At 36.8% G+C, this 18,495-nt stretch overlaps 3 protein-coding genes across 3 annotated transcripts; 1 reads left to right on the top strand and 2 right to left on the bottom strand.

Moving 5' to 3' along the window:
• Window positions 1-519: 519 nt before the first annotated feature.
• LOC146487270 (uncharacterized) lies at window positions 520-7,712 on the bottom strand. The gene is made up of 4 exons (XM_085086855.1): window positions 7,571-7,712; window positions 5,430-5,506; window positions 4,404-4,859; window positions 520-2,413 (listed from the first exon to the last, which is right to left on the bottom strand). Exons 1-4 carry the CDS (start codon window positions 7,623-7,625, stop codon window positions 2,330-2,332), a joined length of 672 nt encoding a protein of 223 aa, XP_084942981.1. The 5' UTR covers window positions 7,626-7,712; the 3' UTR covers window positions 520-2,329.
• A 48-nt stretch (window positions 7,713-7,760) lies between these two features.
• LOC146487269 (uncharacterized) lies at window positions 7,761-13,998 on the top strand. Its single transcript, XM_085086850.1, has 4 exons — window positions 7,761-8,128; window positions 10,098-10,220; window positions 10,370-10,466; window positions 12,078-13,998. The coding sequence occupies exons 1-4, from the start codon at window positions 7,761-7,763 to the stop codon at window positions 12,165-12,167; spliced, it is 678 nt and encodes a 225-aa protein (XP_084942976.1). The 3' UTR covers window positions 12,168-13,998.
• A 412-nt stretch (window positions 13,999-14,410) lies between these two features.
• LOC146487268 (transmembrane protein 179-like) lies at window positions 14,411-18,494 on the bottom strand. Its single transcript, XM_085086839.1, has 4 exons — window positions 18,099-18,494; window positions 16,791-16,925; window positions 15,563-15,653; window positions 14,411-14,799 (listed from the first exon to the last, which is right to left on the bottom strand). Exons 1-4 carry the CDS (start codon window positions 18,368-18,370, stop codon window positions 14,602-14,604), a joined length of 696 nt encoding a protein of 231 aa, XP_084942965.1. The 5' UTR covers window positions 18,371-18,494; the 3' UTR covers window positions 14,411-14,601.
• Window position 18,495: the final 1 nt, after the last annotated feature.

Below are 18,495 nucleotides of genomic sequence, written 5' to 3'. Positions count from 1 at the left end.
GCGAATGGAAACCTGCGGCCAGACCTTATCGGGGAAAATTATTTTAGGACTCAGTAGAACCTTAGGTTAATAGGGCTGGTGTTGAATTTCATGTTGTCGACTGCAACTTTCACCATTGTTCTTCGAAGACATAGGTCTTGAGATGTGACAATCAATATTAATGACATGTTAACTTTGAGCAGCAAGTTCACAAATAACTAAATTAATTTTATTCCTCCTCATGGCATGATTATTTTCCTGTAACTTACATCTTGTGGCCCAATTGTCACACCATTGTCAATTCTTGCAATCACAATCCCCCTACCTTTTTGCCAACATCACGTGTCTTTGAATAAAAATAGCTGTCTGGGTTTGTTGCAATCTAATGCATTTCCCTTTTGGCAAAAAATAACGTAGTTAACAAAAAGATCAAAATTAATTGTTTTTCGAAGAGAGGGGGGGGGGGGGGGGAGGGGGGAAACTGGGGTAAGAGGAGAAAAACGTTGTGGAGCAAGACCAAGAACCAACAGTAGACTCAAATACTGTCAAATGCGGATACTGTCATTTATTGAATTGTGCAAAAAGGACTGGGAGTAGAGACTTGTTCTTTGCAAGTATGACAAATAGACTGAACATTCATGTTAAGCCATTATTACTCTCTCGCCTTGCGGACACCCCTATAATACGGAGAGTAGCTAAATCCCCGGCAAAAAATAAATTAACAGACATTTGACTGAAAGGAATCCCCACTACTATGGACTATTGCTATTAAGGACACTAATTGGGTTACCCCAGGGTGTTTGCAATAAAGGGAGTTGACTGTATTAACAGAATTTGCAGGAGATATCAATATGTTAGGTTTCAAAAAACATATTGGTGATAAAAATTGTCACAGTTCATTTTGATGCTGCAATAGGCCAGTTGAACATGAACGTATGATAATTATTATGAAAGTGAAGATGCTCTGCTTCTATAAAACTAGATATGAATGAATATAGATTAACACAATTAAATGCCAATTATTTACATCAGCATGATAACAAGGGCTAACTCCTTCAACTGCTGATTACTTCCACTGTTTAACCACGTATGCTACCATCGAACAAAACCATATGAATCATGGAACACTTGCTTTTAAAGCTACACACATGCATACCACATGTTCGCATCATTGTTATCTAAAAGTGTGTTGTGGGAAAGGTCAGAAAGTTAGCAAATAAATATTAATTAAAACCAGGTTTATTATAAATAATTATTATTTGACTAAAAAGGACTGTGTAATGTAACTGGAATTTAATCCTATTTACTTGGCAGATACATTTAGAAATAATCAAGGACAATACCTCCTTTTGCTACTGCACATACATGTTCATTCTGTGCATCTTGGGATGGTGTGAAAATAATGTCTTATTAAAGGGAACCTCCACTCCGACAACAAACTGTAAATTGTTGGAAATAATGTCTAAATTCTAAATTTTAATTTTAAAAGACTTAGTAGAAGTAACATTCAAGTGTGCTAAAAATTTGATATGATAATCGCCAATTTTCGATTTTAAATTTCCCGGGCGCCGCCATGTTGGATTTTATGACGTCATATGGTTGCCGCTATTGTTAGTAAGCGAAAACATGTTTTGTGTGAAACAATAGAGCAACCATATTACGTCATGAAATCCAAGATGGCGGCGCCCGGGAAGTTTAAAATGAAAAAAAGGCGATAATCAAATTATGTTTTGTCTGACGCAGAAATATTATTTCCATGTTTTACGACGAAATTTAAAATGTGATTGTATTTTCAACGATTTAACGTTAATTTATTTTAAGAGTGGAGGTTTCCTTTCAATGATATTTTTGTGCGGCTCATTTAAACTGTGCGGGAAAAGATGATCTTAGAAATGGCTATTGGAATCCAAAAATGATGTATAGTAGGGCGATGTAGTTGTAGCTCACATTTGGTCTCACGTGATTTAAGTTTACAAGCCTTCTAGAAAACAATAGAACAATTAAACAAAAGAATAATACCCCCAACCCTAAAAACAATAACAGCTGTACACCATTAAACAATAACTATTACAAGGTTACAAGGGCTGCCACACTACTGAGAAAATTGGGGGTAACCACGCACTTTCAAAGACAATTAATTGAGCTTGTTACATATTTTAACGTTTTTTGGAATTACTGTTGCTTATATAATTGTCTGTGAAAAATGTGTGATTACCCGTACTTTTCCTTTTGGATTCAAATAGTCCTTGCTAAGGTCTGCTTTTCCCACATAGAAATAAACTGGACAAGTACTCTTAGTAAATTAAAAGGCACCGGTCGTCGTTTACAGAACATCTGTAGTGATCCAGGTCTAGTCAATTACAAGATCAAGCATTTCTATTTCTTCAAACTGGGATTTCATATCTGTTACCCAGTCTTCTCCTTCTCCTACATCCTAAAAGAAAAAGAAATCAAAAAGCACTTGACGTCATCATCATTTTAATCATAATGTACACAGTTATACACATGCTGGCATGTTCCTGTTAGACCTACAAACAAGTGCTATATAAATGGACATGTTACTTTGAGAGTAAACTGATGCTTCAATCACAAAGATTGCCAATGACACCAAAACTAAGTGCGATGTACTCACGATGATCATAATTAGCAGAACTAAGCGTTATTAAGCATTTTAAGACCAATAGCCCTGTGGACACTGATGGCAAAATTTCTCCCAGGGGGAAGGTTAAGGTGGCACCACCTACTCCATGTACTGTAGAGGGCTATATGGGGAGGCTCCATTTTAAAAGGATGCCTTAAGTTTTTAATCCTCATGCTAAGGGAAGCAAAACTAAAACCAATTAAGATTGGGTCTTTGGTCTTTTTGCATCTTTTGTCATTGGCCAGAGTAATTACTTTGGTTTTGGTTTTACGACACTCGATTGAAAACCGCTCTAACAACAACAACAACAACAACAACAACAATAATAATAATAATAATAATTATTATTATTATTATACAATGCTGATGCTATCTCAATTTTGATTGGCTAAAAGCACCCCGCTAATTCTAGATGGCGCTGTGTCATCGCGTCACATCTACAGACACTGGCGTTTATGCATGTAGGTATGACGCGTTTTTGCAGACAATGGTTTTCGTCACCTGACAAGCTAGCCGGCGGTTTGAGCAAGATTATCATGGCGGAGTCCGCTCCAAGATTCCCGTCAGTCTCAGAAGCGGATTTAGGACGCCTTGTTGACGACAAGGATGCAAAGAACACCAAACGAGCTACCAAGACAGCTCTTAGAGTTTTACAGCAGTATTTGAAGGAGAAGAAAGTTTCCGAACCGCAAACCAAAGATGGCATCAGTAACGTTCTCAAACTATTTTATGCCGAAGCTAGAAAAGTCGATGGAACTTCTTATTCCAAAAGCACTCTCAACAGCCTGAGATTTGGACTGGGCAGACACTTCAAGGCGACTCTTGGCTTTGATATAATAAACGATCCAGCATTTGCCGAGGCAAACAAAGTTTTTGGCGCCAAGTGCGTTGAACTAAAACGACAAGGGCTCGCCAAAGTCGAACACACGCCACCGATCTGCGAAGAAGATCTTAAAAAGCTGTACGAAAGCGATGTTTTTAAAAAGTTTCAGTTCGATTCAGTTTTTCCTGAAACGTTTTCAGATGTTTTAAGCTTAAATCCTTTCTGTAAACCTTTTGAATTCCGCTTTACACGTTATTCACGGCTGTCATTAATAAAGATGTTTACACTGAAACGTGTCATTGCGTGGCTTACTTTGTTGTTGTTCTGTGAAATGTCTCAACGCTTGTACATTTATAATTGTATAATAAAACAATTATTGGATTCGGTTTTCGCATGATAGCGAAATTATCAAGGCCTCGGTTTGTGTTATCCGCCTCAGCCTTCGGCTTCGGCAGATAACACAAACCTCGGCCTTGATAATTCTCGCTATCATGCTCAACCTCATCCAATAATTGCTTATTATCATTGAAGAGATGGACTAAAATAATTTATTATTAAAACAACAAAATCAGAAATAAAACAACTTCAATAATGAGGGTGGTACTTAATAGTCTAACAACTACCAAACCTGTGACCATCAGATTCTTGACTGAATTGGAATTTGGAGCTGTTTGGAGAAAAGCCTCTTGGAGCATTTACCAACAAACTCAGCCCACACATAATGGTGAGTATTGAGAACTGGACCCTGGTCACACTGGTAAGAGATGAGTCCTCTCACCACTGTGTCATCCCTGCTCCTGATAGAAAAGTACTTAACTGCGTGGCAAATTGTACCCCATCTTTCCCTTGGCTTGGTGGTCGCACAGCTACAACCCATGGCAAAGACGAAGTATATGTATGGCCTTGTCTCGATGGGTCAATACTAAGCAAATTAGGTTAAACCAAAAATTAAAAACTCACCAACACTTTGAAAGTTTTTTTCTTTTTCATCTTCTTGCTGGGCTTTTCAATTGGCACATCAAACACTCTGACATCAGCTTTTCTCTTTCCAGGCGATATTGAGGTCATGGATGATGTCACAGAAACTGAACCAGGAGAGTGAACAATGGCGTGGGAAGGCATCATGGGTTCTCCCACGGGAGAAAAAGGCAAGGTTGATGCCATGTCATCAAATCCATAACAGTCGGAGGTGTGGTAACCACTGTTAAGTGGGATGCTTGGTGTAGAATGCTCCGCATGCAATGATGGCAGGCGTGTATGAAACAGCTGCCTTTCCAGGGGGACATTCTGGTCAATTATCATCGATGTTAGTGGAACACCAGGCTCAGGTTCGGAATCTGCATCGTATGGATCAACTATTTGTTTTGCTTTGCTTGTTTCCAAACTTTTTGTCTTTCTTGGGGTATTTTCTTTATCCTAAATGACAGAACAAAGATACTCAAAATTCATGTGACCGAGTCATGGATGGAGCATAGTGTGACACACACAGGTGCTGACACAACAGTGCTAGACATACTTGGTGGCAGTGCGAGACAAGTTGTAGGAAAGATATTGCTCTATCCAGTGCTTGAAAACTTTGTTGCAGCATTACCTAGGCTTGATTACCAGCCAGCTCCATGGAATTCAGGAAAATGAGGGCATGCCTCCCCCCCCCCCCTCTGTGGGGAGGAAAGCCGGACCCGAGGGAGTGGCAGAAATCGAGCCTAAGCATTACCACAATACTTAATGTTGTGACAACCATGCTTTAGCATGGGTACATGGAGGCTAGAGTTGCTCTCACTACAGCTCTCATGCTTCTCTTGTGCTGTGTGCTTCATAACCCGATATACCCATAAAAGCAGGCTGATTATACCAAAACCATTAGACATGTTTGCAAATTTAAGGTGAACAACTTGACAAAAGCGAGGAAAAAAATTGAAAAAAAATCTGCAAAAAGGAATCTTAAAATGGAATTGAGAACTGTTATTATTAATAGTATCAACTTACCAATCTTGTTCTTGACAGGTGCTGAGCGACTTCATGAGTTTCACTCAGTTTTCCTGACTCAGAAGACTCTGTGTCTTCTGTTTGAATTAAAAGAGCAACAATCTTAGATTATACAGTTTTATGCCTAAAGGTTTACTTGCACGTATTACTGTGAACCAAAGAACACAGATAAATTTCTGAATTATGGGGCACTCCAGGCTACCGTGCGAGCAGAGGCCCTTCGATCTTCCTAGATAAGTCGGGAAATTATCTAGGAAGATCGAAGGGCCTGACTGCTTGCAGGGTAACTCCGGGCAGATCTGGGGTATTATTTTGTTTCATCTCAAGTTTCCAACTCTACCAGGAGCATTTGACTGTCCAATTTATGACCAGTTTCCCAGTGTGGATGTATTAATAATTATTATATTTAACAATCATTAAACAACCATGCATTGGATATTTTATGACAGAATGGCAATGAGGTGCATTGTTCCAATAATAATTATTGTTCAAAGGGTTTGGGCAAGACAGATGTACGTTGTAAACGCGTTTTTTTTGGTCTTAAAATTGAAATTTGAATGAGATAAGATTTGGACAAACATTTAAGAATAAAAATTAGCGATAAGAGTTTTGCTCACCGCTTACATTGGACTGTTTGAAATTTATTTTTGTCACTTGAAAATGACATACTGGCGACATCGAAACATTGTGCAAAAATCTTATTGCTAATTTTTATTCTGAAAATTGAAATGGTTTCAAATAAGCGCTATTTCGACACAGAGACCTATCATCATGTGTTAATTGTGTATTTGATTTTTGAGCCAAATTAATGCTAAAATAATCAAGAAATACATCTAGCTTTTCATTTCCAGAAAACACAGGTGACGTACATGTACACAGAAGAGATACAGACCCTTTTAATTATTATTTCTTTTGTTCACAACCACAAATGCTTCGCTTGACTTGGTAAAGTGCAAAAAGATGTGAATAGTAATAATTGTTATTGCTTCTCATTGTTTGGTTGAAAAATCATATTGGTTGTTACTATGTTTCACAATATTTGTGTGAGGTCTAAATCGAATTCAAACACTAGTCAGAGAATATGTCAATTTTAAGACGTATTGAATCAACTAAGGCCAGATTTAGATGCTGTTCTTCACATGAGCTGAATCGAATTTCAATTGGGACCGACCAAAATTAATTAATCACAGCTGAATTGATTCAGATGCCAAACTTAATTCAATGTACTCAGACTGCCAGGCTGCATATTTTTATGTAGGTTACGCCAAAGTTCTTCAGCATGGGTTTCCAAATTAAATCACTTGGCGTACTAGTGCACTATTGTGGTCTTTGTCATAGAGTGGTGTAAATGTAAGACGGGGGTAGTACCCGTTAACCATTGAGTGAACTGTTGTTATACAAGAAAATCCAGGATTTCTCTCCAGGTGTAGGATTTAGAGTCTTTTAGGTGGTCAGCGGCAGCTTGGTATAGAACTTTGAAACTCACAGCATATCTTAGGCATGGGATGTGCATGGAATGCACCCTGCATTTGGTTTGGCTCATGTGAAGTACGGCATCTGAATCAAAGCCGGTCCACAGCCGTTATTCCTGGTTGAGCCAATCCGAATTAGATCAGTCATTCTGAATTGATTCAGATGCTGTAATTCACATGAACTTAATTCATTGAATTCGATTCGGTTGATTTGAAGTACGGCGTTTGAACCGGGCCTAATTTTAATCACGACGAAATGACTTTGTAGTGACACGACCGGTAAGTAATGACACTAATCACTAATCCAAAAAACATCTGGAATTGAGCTATCCAATTATCCAGTGTTTTAGGTTAATTTCTATCAAATTAACCTAAGTCTATGAAGACTAAACTAGACCAATTGCGTTGTACAAATTTTTAGCTTAATTATTTTGGCTAAAGTTTACCCCGCGAGCATTTATAGATCGGGTTACTTGGTCACCTATGTTCCAGCGGGCGAACATGTAAGAAACAATAAGTAATACGTAACGAGCCGAATGAGTTATAATTCCCTTCTCGTCAGCCCCTGAGCAGAAAGAGAAGGGAATTAGTAACCTCTGTCTCGCAGGATAGTCATGTAGCTCCGACGAACACTCGTCCAGGAGAATTTCAAAACGGCCGACGTCTCACCTTGCTCCTGACAGCTTTTAGCTCTGGCCCTTTTCTTCTTCTTTACGGGCGGCATTTGCTCATATTCTATATTGCTGAAACCTCTATTTAGCGTCCAAAAACTGAAGATTTAACCCATTTTTCACCGTAAGCTTCCGTCAGCGTGTAAACAACGCCAAACAAGACTCGAAAAACGCGCCTGGGATAAAAGATGCGTTGCTTTTTCTGCGCAACTGGAATCCAGTCTCCTTCGGCCATCTCCCTTCAAAGAACAAAGATGGCGAGACTGTTCGCCGCTCTCTGCAGCCTCAGACTGCACCAATTCACTCAGTTTATTTCTGGGGAATCGATTTTGTTGATCGTTGCAATAGTTTTGGAGATTTCTTCGTCTACGTTGCTGTGCACAGCCACGACTTTATGTGCGGGACAGTGCTTACTGTTTGGAAAAGTGTTTGAGAGAAAGCGGATTCTTGAAGGTGGAAAATTTGGATGGTGTGTGTTGCCCGTGTTAATGCACATTGCGGCTATCGCATGCGCATTATTTCTATTCAGAGTCATTATAAGGAGAGGAAAAGTTTGGTAAGTGGTTAATTTTACCGTACAATATTTAGCTAGCCTACGGGAAGTGAAAGACGTGGTATGGTGTACGTACATGTATATATATTTTGGGCTATCATCAGCTGTTTCCCCTCTTGGATCGGACGGGAACACAGAACAATCAAATTTAAGTTTATTTCAAAGGTTTGCAGGGCTCCATAAATTTATGAAAAAAAAAAAACTTTTTTCAGCATAATTAAAGTTCAATAATAATTTATTATTGTTAATTTAACAATTTCCAAGAACAGAAAAATGAAATCTTAAAATCAGCTCAAGTTATTGAGGAAAATATATATTTTTCAAATAAAAGTTTTAAAATTAACCCGCCAAAGTGTCATAATGTCCAAAAGGTACGAACTCCTCACCAACCTTTTCCCTGTCAAATGAGTTCATAGGGAAGCTACTTTTACACTTCATTAGTGACTTCCATTTCAGTGTCATGCAAGACATGTACAGTGGCTTCTGGTTCAAACAACCTTCAACTTCACAGAGTGGTGAAGAATTGAGAGATGCACAATGCAATACACCACTTTACTTTAGTTTTGCCCATTGCTGACTATAATATGCATGCATAGATCAAGCAAAACAGTGGAAGAACATGACTATTATGCCTTTTCCTTGCATTTCAAAAGAATATACATGTAGCACACAGTACAAGATGAGCCTACAATACACTGTAGGTGCCCTTATTTACAACGATTACACACATGGCTTCTTGTTTCACAGGGGCCCCTACACTTTCTCTGAGTGGCAAATCATGCTTAACAAACCTCCCTCATTCCCCCTCCTTTCTAGGAGGATTAAAGTTTCTCCTTAATTAATAATGGTAATTGAACTGAGTGGAGCGCAGTTTGGTCTGAAATCATACGCGTGATTTCAAAATCAAACGAGCGTGCAGCGCGAGTTTGATTTGAAATCACAAGTATGATTTTAGACCAAAATTACACGACACAAAGTTCAATTACCACTTTATTACACCTATTTTGAAATCAGAGAGTATCATTGTCAATATTAATATTCTATTTTTGTTACTTCATTTTCATTTTGATGGGCAAAAGAAAGGATGCGATTTAGAGCAAAAAATGGTGCAATTTGGGAATAAATCGCACTGTTGAGAGCCAATCAGATTGCAAGGATCACCAGTGATTTCAAAATGGGTGTTATAAAGCCTTTTATCAGTGATCTGCTGCAAACTTAGTGAAATTCAAAATTTGAATGTTAAGATTTTTCTTCAAGAATTGTATGGCTGTTCTGTTACTGTACCGCTTCACCGGTCGGACCAGGCCATACATTTCTTTGTAAAAATTGCAATTTTTAAATATTGTAATATTTCCTTGTCTGAGCTAAAACCAGATTTCAACTAAACTTTGTAGTTTTGCTAAATTTGGTATCTGCAATGGAAAATTCATTTCTGAACTTGTTTATGATGTAACGTATATATCAAACACAAGTATAGTATGTAGTGATAATATCTATTGCATAATTAATTCTTATACATATGTTTGTATTGTTAATTGCATTGTCACTGAAAAGCCCCACCAGGGGAGTGTCAATAAAGTATTGTATTGTATTGTAAGGAAGATGCTCATCCGATTTCCAAGAAATGTGGATTGAAAAAACAAAGCAAGGACAACACACACTTTTGGGTGTTTGATTTAGCTTCTCAATCCATTAATAATTCTTGTAGAAGTTCATTAAGCAAAAGCTGACCAAATGTAATGATAAGTAAGATCACATTTCCAAATCTCCTGAAGTCACAGCTTTCTCCTCATTAGTTATTTATGAGGCTGAGAACTATCTAATAAAACATTGTCATGCATGTTAACCGTGAATTGTGCAATTTGATTCAAGTTTTTGCTTGTTACATGGAATTCCTTAAGGTAAAATTGAAAACAGTACTCTTCCTCATTTTCCATGTTAATGACATGTTGGTATTGTCTATCTCTTGTAGGTCTCGTAGCAATTACTGGAACGCTCTTGCTTTTTTGATTGTTTCTGCACTTCTCACATTTCTTTCCTCTTTGATAATCTCACTTGGATTTCAAAAATGGTGTGACTCATTTGTCATTAACAGGTATATTCCCTGCATTTTTATATACTTTACATACCGATAATTTCAATTATTAACAATTATTAATTTTAATCATTGATCAAAACCCTATTACTGTACAGCAACTGACAATCACTCTTCCTATTAATAAGAGGAATTCCATTCTCTTACAGGTGCTCTCATGAGCATATAAGGTCAATGGACTGGAAGAAATTCACTCCAAAGTACAGCCATTGTAATTCAGTCTTCAATATACTAGAGTCATCAAAGGTAATTCAATCATCAAGTCATGTTTTTTTTTAAAATGGCCAATGACATTTACAAACAATGTACAGGACTTGAAAAATCTTCATGGTTGCCTTCCATGGTTTTCATAGTCTTGTTTTGAGTGACTCTCAATCTGTACATGTACATCTCACAGTCTTGATTATATACAGTAATTTAAAAGTGCTTTTGGGGTCTCAATCTCTTTGGAAGGGTGAAGAAGTCCAGAAGTTCCAGAAAAAAATAGCCATAATGATTAAAAGAATTTATGTTCATGTGGTACACATAATTGTGTAATAATATAAATGTCTTGCATTTGTAAATTGAAATTTAAAAAAAAAAGTACAAATTGAACTTACTTAAAGTTTCAGTCTTGCAGAGAAAAAACGTTTAATAATGTTAGTCTCACTTTTTCCCAAAGTCTTAAAGGGACACAGTCACTTGGTGCACATGCGCATTAGTACCATTTCTTATCTGATTTGCATATCACACTTCCTCCGCAAGTCTTGCCCTGAGAAGCGCATCCTTTGAAAAATCTAAACAAACCTTGCCGGGTCGAAGTGTTGAGGTTGAGAAAATGCGATTTTCCAAATATATATAATGGAGATTTGTTCTCCAGTGTTTTTGATTGATTTATCTGGTTATATTGGTCAACGCAGGCGATTTCTTTCGCCCGGCGCCTTCACGTTTCAAATCTCTTCTTTTCATGTTCTGTTGGAGACGCGATCCATACTGTTTTTAACCAAATATGATAAAATAATACCATAGGATGAGCAAAAGCATACTCAGAAACAGGTTTCCAGTAAAAGATTGAAAATCCAATAAAACACTGGGAAGATTGAAGTGGATATCTAGATGTATTCAATGCGTACTTTTGATTTCGGGTTGAGGTGGACGTTTTTCAAACTGACAAAACTAGTGTCCAGGTCAGCGCGGTCACAAAGGTGACTGTGTCCTTTAATATTACATTTTACCCTTGGAAGGAAGCTTGGGGCATAACTGACATCTTGCAGTTTTTAGATTGCTTTTTGATGTGTTTTTATTGACACTCTGGTTAGGTTGTTTTGCATGTGGCCCTTGATTCCTTAAGAAAACATTGCCTTGACTGAGAATCTTTTCACTTTTTTGTGGTTAATTTGGAGTAAAAATCCATTATTATTGGCAAGATTTCCATTTTTTTTTTCGCAAAATGACTATTGGATTGAGGCAACATTATTTTGCTGAAGGCCACATACAAACGATCTGGCACATCTGAGCTATTAAACAACAAGAGTGATACAAAAGCACTAAATGCAAGGTTGGTTATGTTTAGCATTTATTGTGCCAACTGCATTCTAGCTTTGTAACCTCATGTCCAATTCTCATTTCCTCTGTGCATGTGAAAAGTTTGTACCCCGAGCTTCAACTTGGGAGACGTTATATGCCAGTTGATAACATAAAGAGAACAATTATTATTCTCTTTATGTTATTAACTGGCATATAACTTCTCCCAAGGTTAAGCTGAGGGTACAAATGTTTCATATGCACAGATCTATACTTGGTGCAATGTATCAGTGTACAAAAATAAATTACACTTGTCTATCAATTTTAAAATTCGTCTCCTTTTTTTCTTAACAGTTGTGCTCTTGGTGTTCCTGTGGCGTGCTTTGTGTTTTGTGTATGACTCATATTTTGCGATTGATCATGGGACTTCCAAGAAGCACGTGACAGTTTTTCTAACTACCATTATGTGAAGCTTGGAATAGTTGGTTGAATGTAATGTAAGGAATGCATTTCCTGTTTTGGATTGCAACATAGGGGGTGGGGACTGGCAGGGGAGTATAGGGAGACTGTTAATAGCTTACTAGTTACTCAGTTTAGCTTAACCAGAAGCTGGATGGGGTTTTAAAAATCAAGACAAATTACAGGATATGAGTACGGTCTCCCTGACCTGTGATCATAAGCACAAGTGTCAGCTAGCGTGAGCATTTAAACAAATTTGTGTGAGAAACATGGTGAGATTACCATATGCACAGGTACAACATGTCCTTTACTCGCCCGCACACTTGAGCTTATTTCAGGAGTGCCCATTTTTTATTTCACAGGTCGGAATTGACCGTAATAATAATTATTAAACCAAGCGCAAGAATTGACCATGCAAAATTGATGTTTGCATACAAGTATGTCATATTGTGCTTGTTGCACAAGTGGGAAACAAGCTTAAGTGTGGATATAAAATTAGGTAAAACCTATGCTGGGATGTGAGATACATGTGCTATCTTTTGTTTGTGAGATGTAGCTATAAGCAAGTATTGCAGGTTTGTTGTTGTTGTTGTTGTGAAGCAGAGTGAAAAACAGTGAATTGTTGGGACTGGAGACAAAATAATAAGGATTCCCATCATGGTTCCAGCTGGTACAGGGTGGTGCCAAGGTGGAACAATTTTGTAGAGATTAAACATTGTAATAATTATATTCATGGCTTTACATGTATATAATTTCATTCGTACAATATTCAATGGGTTAAATACATTTTGTATTATAAATATTTAAAACAAAGGAAAAAAGAAATTATTTAAAAAGATAGTGTGAGAAAAGAAAGTATTTAGTCATTATCTTAAAAAAAATTGTTGAAACATAAAGACCTTTAAACAGTGCTGGAAATAAAAACAAGAATTCATGTGTCCTTCCAAATCCTTATTTTGAACATTCACATTTGCAAATTGTCCAGACATCTGCCATCTTGGAATTTTTTCTCAAGACACAATTCATTGGCACTAATAAGAGATAGTGAGCAGTTCACAAGTTTTTAGAGGTAAATTTTACATGGACGTGATGTCCAATCATTGTCAGCATTAATTTTAAGGAATGTGGATGGACAATAAGTGTGATGATAATAGGAGTGATAATGATTGTTTGATTATATTGTGTCACAACCAGTAAGATATAGGCAATCACAATCAACCACAAGCCTGGTATATGACTGATATAATTATTTATATACATGTTTTTTTTTTCTTTGTAACACAACAGCCATTCTATTTCTGATATGTAAAGTGAGCTAATTATTATTAAAACAATAATATATTTTACTTTAAATTTATACAATATTATAATAATATAAAGATTACGTAATTATTTCTCTTACTATGGTTTTTGCCCATAGATGGATAAAAGAAAATAGAAAAACTTTATTTGTACAGGGTTACCCAGTCAGCAGTTAGACTGACAACAGTAGGGGCCCTGTGTAACCTTAAAAAAATATGACTAGTACAATTTAGATTAATTTATAGAAGATACCATAATTTTACAGCTACATGACTCAACTGATTTCAACTCTTCAAAGTTATACAGATGAGTTATACATGTAGTTCTGATGCAATGTCATAATGTGCCTTCTAATTTGGACCTTGAATGAAGCTTATGAGGTTGCATCCCTGATAGTTTGTGGTGTCTTGGACTTTAAGCACAGCATAAACTTATATATTGTAATTTTAGATGATTTAACACTGAAAACTGCTGCCCCTTTGGGGAGTGCTAATAAAATTTGTATTAAGCTTAATTTGTATTGTATGTGTGGAAGAGAATTGAATTGCAGTGGTCCAGAGACTTAATCTTGGTTTTGGGAGATGGATTTTTGCCTTCTGGTGTTATACAAATGTATACTATTATTCTCTGCTTTCATCACTGGCGATTTTTTCTTCCGAGTTCAAGACAATGAGGTTTTTTTAAAAATTTATAAATGTTCTAAATTAACAAAAATAATACACCACTCAGTACTGCAGCTTTAAGGCCAAGTAATATGGGCAAAAATGTTCTTACAACTTGTCACGCAACAAAATGGGCATTGCAAGTCGATCGTTTGTTGCCTGTACTACCACCTCCACACGCAACAATTTTTCATGTTGCAGAAAGTCTAGATGTTCCTACTTTTTGCAACATAAAAATGTGTTGCATATGGAGGTGGTAATTTGAATATATCTAACATAATGTTATATTTGGAACTGCAGATGAAAGATTAAATAGAAGAATTAGATCCTCGCAGTTAGTACGCAACATAAGCAGTTGCAAAAAGAAAGCCTGAAAACATTTGATGCACAACATTAGTTGCAACTGAAAATGTTGCCCATATTACTTGGCCCTTTCTTGGCTTTACTAGAGATTTTCACAAGAATCTTGATCCTCTGTCACTCCTGACTTCATCAATGGGAATTTCATGAATTGATGGTGGATACATGTACTGCATTCTTTCCTGAGACAGATAATACTCAGCAGCCCTGGCATTAAACAGACCTTGTTTGAAATTCCTACCAGACAGGATTACTATGATGAACCAAAGCAGTACACTGGAAATTGAGGCAATCTGAGAAAGAAGAAAAACCCACAGAGAAATATACTGTTACAGTATTATTATAAATTATATATTTTTAGTCACTGTGGTAGAGAGACTAATGCAATTAACAACCACTGAAGATCTGAAATCTGGAGTTGTGTATTTAGAATTATAACTTGAAGGTCACCAGCATCTCTTGAGAGAGGTCAGTGAAATCTCTTTTCACTAAAAAAACAAAAAAACAAAAAACAACTTAAATTTGGACCTTACAATTAACCTAAACCTTGTGGTATATAAGTTAACAATAATATTATCATAATTATTGATAACTATAATTTGCAACAGATGCCTGAACTCCAAGTTGACAAAAAAAAAAGAAAGAAATAAAAACAAAACAAAACAAAACAACAAAAAAAAAAGAAATAAAAAAGAAAAGAAAAGAAAAAAAAAAACAAAGAAATATTATATATTTAAGGAAGGAAAAGAGGTGGATATAACTGCACCTAGTGTGTTCAAAAATGGCTCTGCATGCACTATTGTGTTATGGAACTGATGCAATTGGGAGGCTAATGCTAATAAGTTGCGCAAATCTACTGAGTCGGTCTCAGCTATATGGCATGCCTCAAGCAACTCTTGTGCTTAGCAATCTCCTGAGCACAACGAATAATATTGATATGACTCAATAGCGCATGCCAAGCCATTTAGTCTTTGTTAAGTTTGAACCTCCAGGCAGACAACTGGTATGAAACTTGGTATTTTAAATGCCCTCTACCCAACCCTCCTTTAAAAATACCTCTGCCATAAAAAGATAAGTGTAAAACTTGCTTCCATCAATCCCAGCTGGGGTGTAAAGGTTCCAGTCCCATTTTTCTGCCTCTTTGCAACTGAAAATTTTATAGAAATGAGTTTCCATTAGTAATATTTCATGTTTCATGGTCTTAGGTCTGTCAGGCTTGTATCCAGAGCTTAGCAAATAAAAATTGTTGGAACAGTTGTTAAGTGAGAGCTCCAGCACTTGACTAAATTAATAATTGACCTCGACTGAGGCTGTTATACAATTTTGTGATCTTGTTAATGCTCAGAAACCCTTCAAGCTAATCGCCGGGTGGACAGTCAGCCAATTAGGTTCTTTACAAAATAATGTCAGTGGGATATTTAGGTCTCCAAATTGGAGACGTCACTGCCATTTCTATGTGGTCTGCATCCGAGCCACCTGAAGGTGGCTTAACCATTTAAACATGTCTTAAGCAAAGGCAGTACCTAGCCTTCTCAGACATTTTATGATCCGGAGTGTGGTTCAATGGCTGGGGTTTGAACCTGCGACTTCCCGCTCTGTAGTCCAGTGCTCTACCAACTAAGCCAACTGGGTGATGGTTTAATACTTTTCCCTACTCTGCAGCTGTATGCTCTCTAGATCTACTGAGTCACACTCAGAGACAAACCAAGAAAGGATGTGGGAAAAGACTACGGTATACATAGTAATACTAAATACACTTAGGCCCATGCCTGGGACTGTCAGAGGGAAGGAGTTAATATTTAATTTAAAAAAGTTGTAATTCCCTTATTTCATAATTATTTATTGTAAATAATTATTTAAAGTTAATCAAAGTTAAAATTAATTTCATAATAATTTCATGATAAGTGTATAACTTACCCTAGTGAAAACTCTCACAGGATCTTTGAGGATCTTTAAAGATCTTCAATTAGACCTGCTAAAGATCCTTAAAGATGAGGATTAAAAGATCTTTGAAGGATCTTTGGATCCTTAAAGATCTTGACAAGATCTTCAAAGATCTTGGCAAGAAAGTTGAGGATCCTTAAAGATCTTCATTAGGATCCTCAAAGGATCTTTAAAGATCCTCAAAAGATTTTCATCAGGGTAGTGGCAGATCCAGAACAGTAGATTTGATATATTGAAAATGTGAATAAGGTCTGCTGCAGGCCATGAGTGAAAATTAACTTTCAGCAGGAAGTGACCACAAAAAACAATGTTTTCACTGGACCAGCTTCAAAGTACATACCTTTCTATGTTGCCATTGTTTTCTATCGAGTTGCACCATTCCGTAAGACCAATGACGATGAAAATAGTGCACACCAAGCTATTAATCCATGCAAGGGCTGACAAAACACTGGTCGCAAATTGAAAGTACACAACCCTAGATTTATTAAATATTGACAGAGAGAAAAATTTTAATGAGATTTTATATAGATGTCTCAAAAGCGAGTTAGTACAGCTGAAACCTTGATTATTTGGGGAAACTTGAATAACAATGATATTATTATAATCCATAACATATTTTCCTGGAGGGTTGGGCTAAGGGGGATCAGGGAGGTGGAGGGGATGTCCAATAAAGGAACCATTAAAATTAATGGTGATCGGGATACAATTACCTTGTATCTAGGATACTGTCAAAAGTGGCATGAAGTTTTACGTAAAACAAATCACCTAATGACAGGGAAGGGGATAGGGGCAGGATTCGGGAATGCAGGGAAACTGAATAATGAAGCTGAATAATTCTCAATTCTAGGCTGGGATGGTACTGGTATTATTGGAAGTAATACACGTCGATTATCAGATAACCTCAAGATCCTATGTCAGGTCCTCAGCAAGTGAGGGGCATCAATAGGTTCACCAAAGTTTCATTATTATGGGAAGCTAAGGCTCTGGTTCTTGTCCTTTACCCCTCCACATTAATTGTCATTACCAGCTTTTGTCAAAATGGTACGGCTAGTCATTCTTCACATTATACATAAATAAAGTAAAATTTGTATGTTGTCCCTTTTCTTATACCTCAAAGGACAGCTAGATGAACCAAAGCTGCATTATTTTTGCCAATTCCAGTTAATTATTTCATATCTGCCAGGAATTATCCATTCTGCTCAGTTTTTGAACTAATGTAATAGTTACTCTTGAATCCAATACTTGGGTTAATTGCTATTAAGTTTTGGTTTAAATAATTAACTAAACAAAATTTTAAATTTCACTACCTTTTGCACTCTACAAGGGTAAAAAAAGGTAGGCAAGTAATTCATACCCTGCTCCTCCTCCCCCCCACTCCCTAGGACATAAGACATCTAGACTACATCTGCAGGTGAAACTTGCATGACAAATTATGGTAAACAGGTGGTGTGATCATTCCCTTGGGAAAAAAGGTTGTTATAAAACCTCTAATTCTCAGTTTCTCACATACAACCAAAAGACAAAGAAAACCGATAGATTCCTTATAAATAATAAATGTTTAGAGTATTACAATATTTGAACCAGCTGTCAATTTTAATATAATTATAGTAACACAAGTATACGTAAGCATAAAAATTAACACCTTTACCTTAAGCTATGTTCAGTATACACAATGCACCAAGATTTGAGAAATCCCAGCAAAACAGCTAAGGCAGCGTTCACCAAAGACGAATAAAACACAAAAATACAGTAGGTCTGGTTTCCCGTGACAACAGTGTCCGTTAGTTTGTCGAGCTCAGCGAACAGCAAACAGTGGCCTTGAACGTTTGATTCGTTTAGTTTCAGAGGAACTAAAATGCAACAGCCTGCTGCCAGCACTGCAGCATAAAGGAAATTCTCATAAACTTGACCCCGGTCCATTGTTTGTTGGAAAAAACCTCGAAATTCAGCTTAATTGCGTGTTTATCACTTGTCAGGGGTCAACCGTGCAAACTATTTTTGGAATGCATCTTCGGGATATTTCCGGAATATTTTCGGCTTCTTTA

Source organism: Pavona decussata, unplaced genomic scaffold (genome assembly GCF_977016875.1).
Source record: "Pavona decussata unplaced genomic scaffold, jaPavDecu1.1 SCAFFOLD_16, whole genome shotgun sequence".
Lineage (NCBI taxonomy): Eukaryota > Metazoa > Cnidaria > Anthozoa > Scleractinia > Agariciidae > Pavona > Pavona decussata.
The sequence above is the reverse complement of the archived record's forward strand: the minus strand, read 5'-3'. Positions and strand labels throughout refer to the sequence as shown.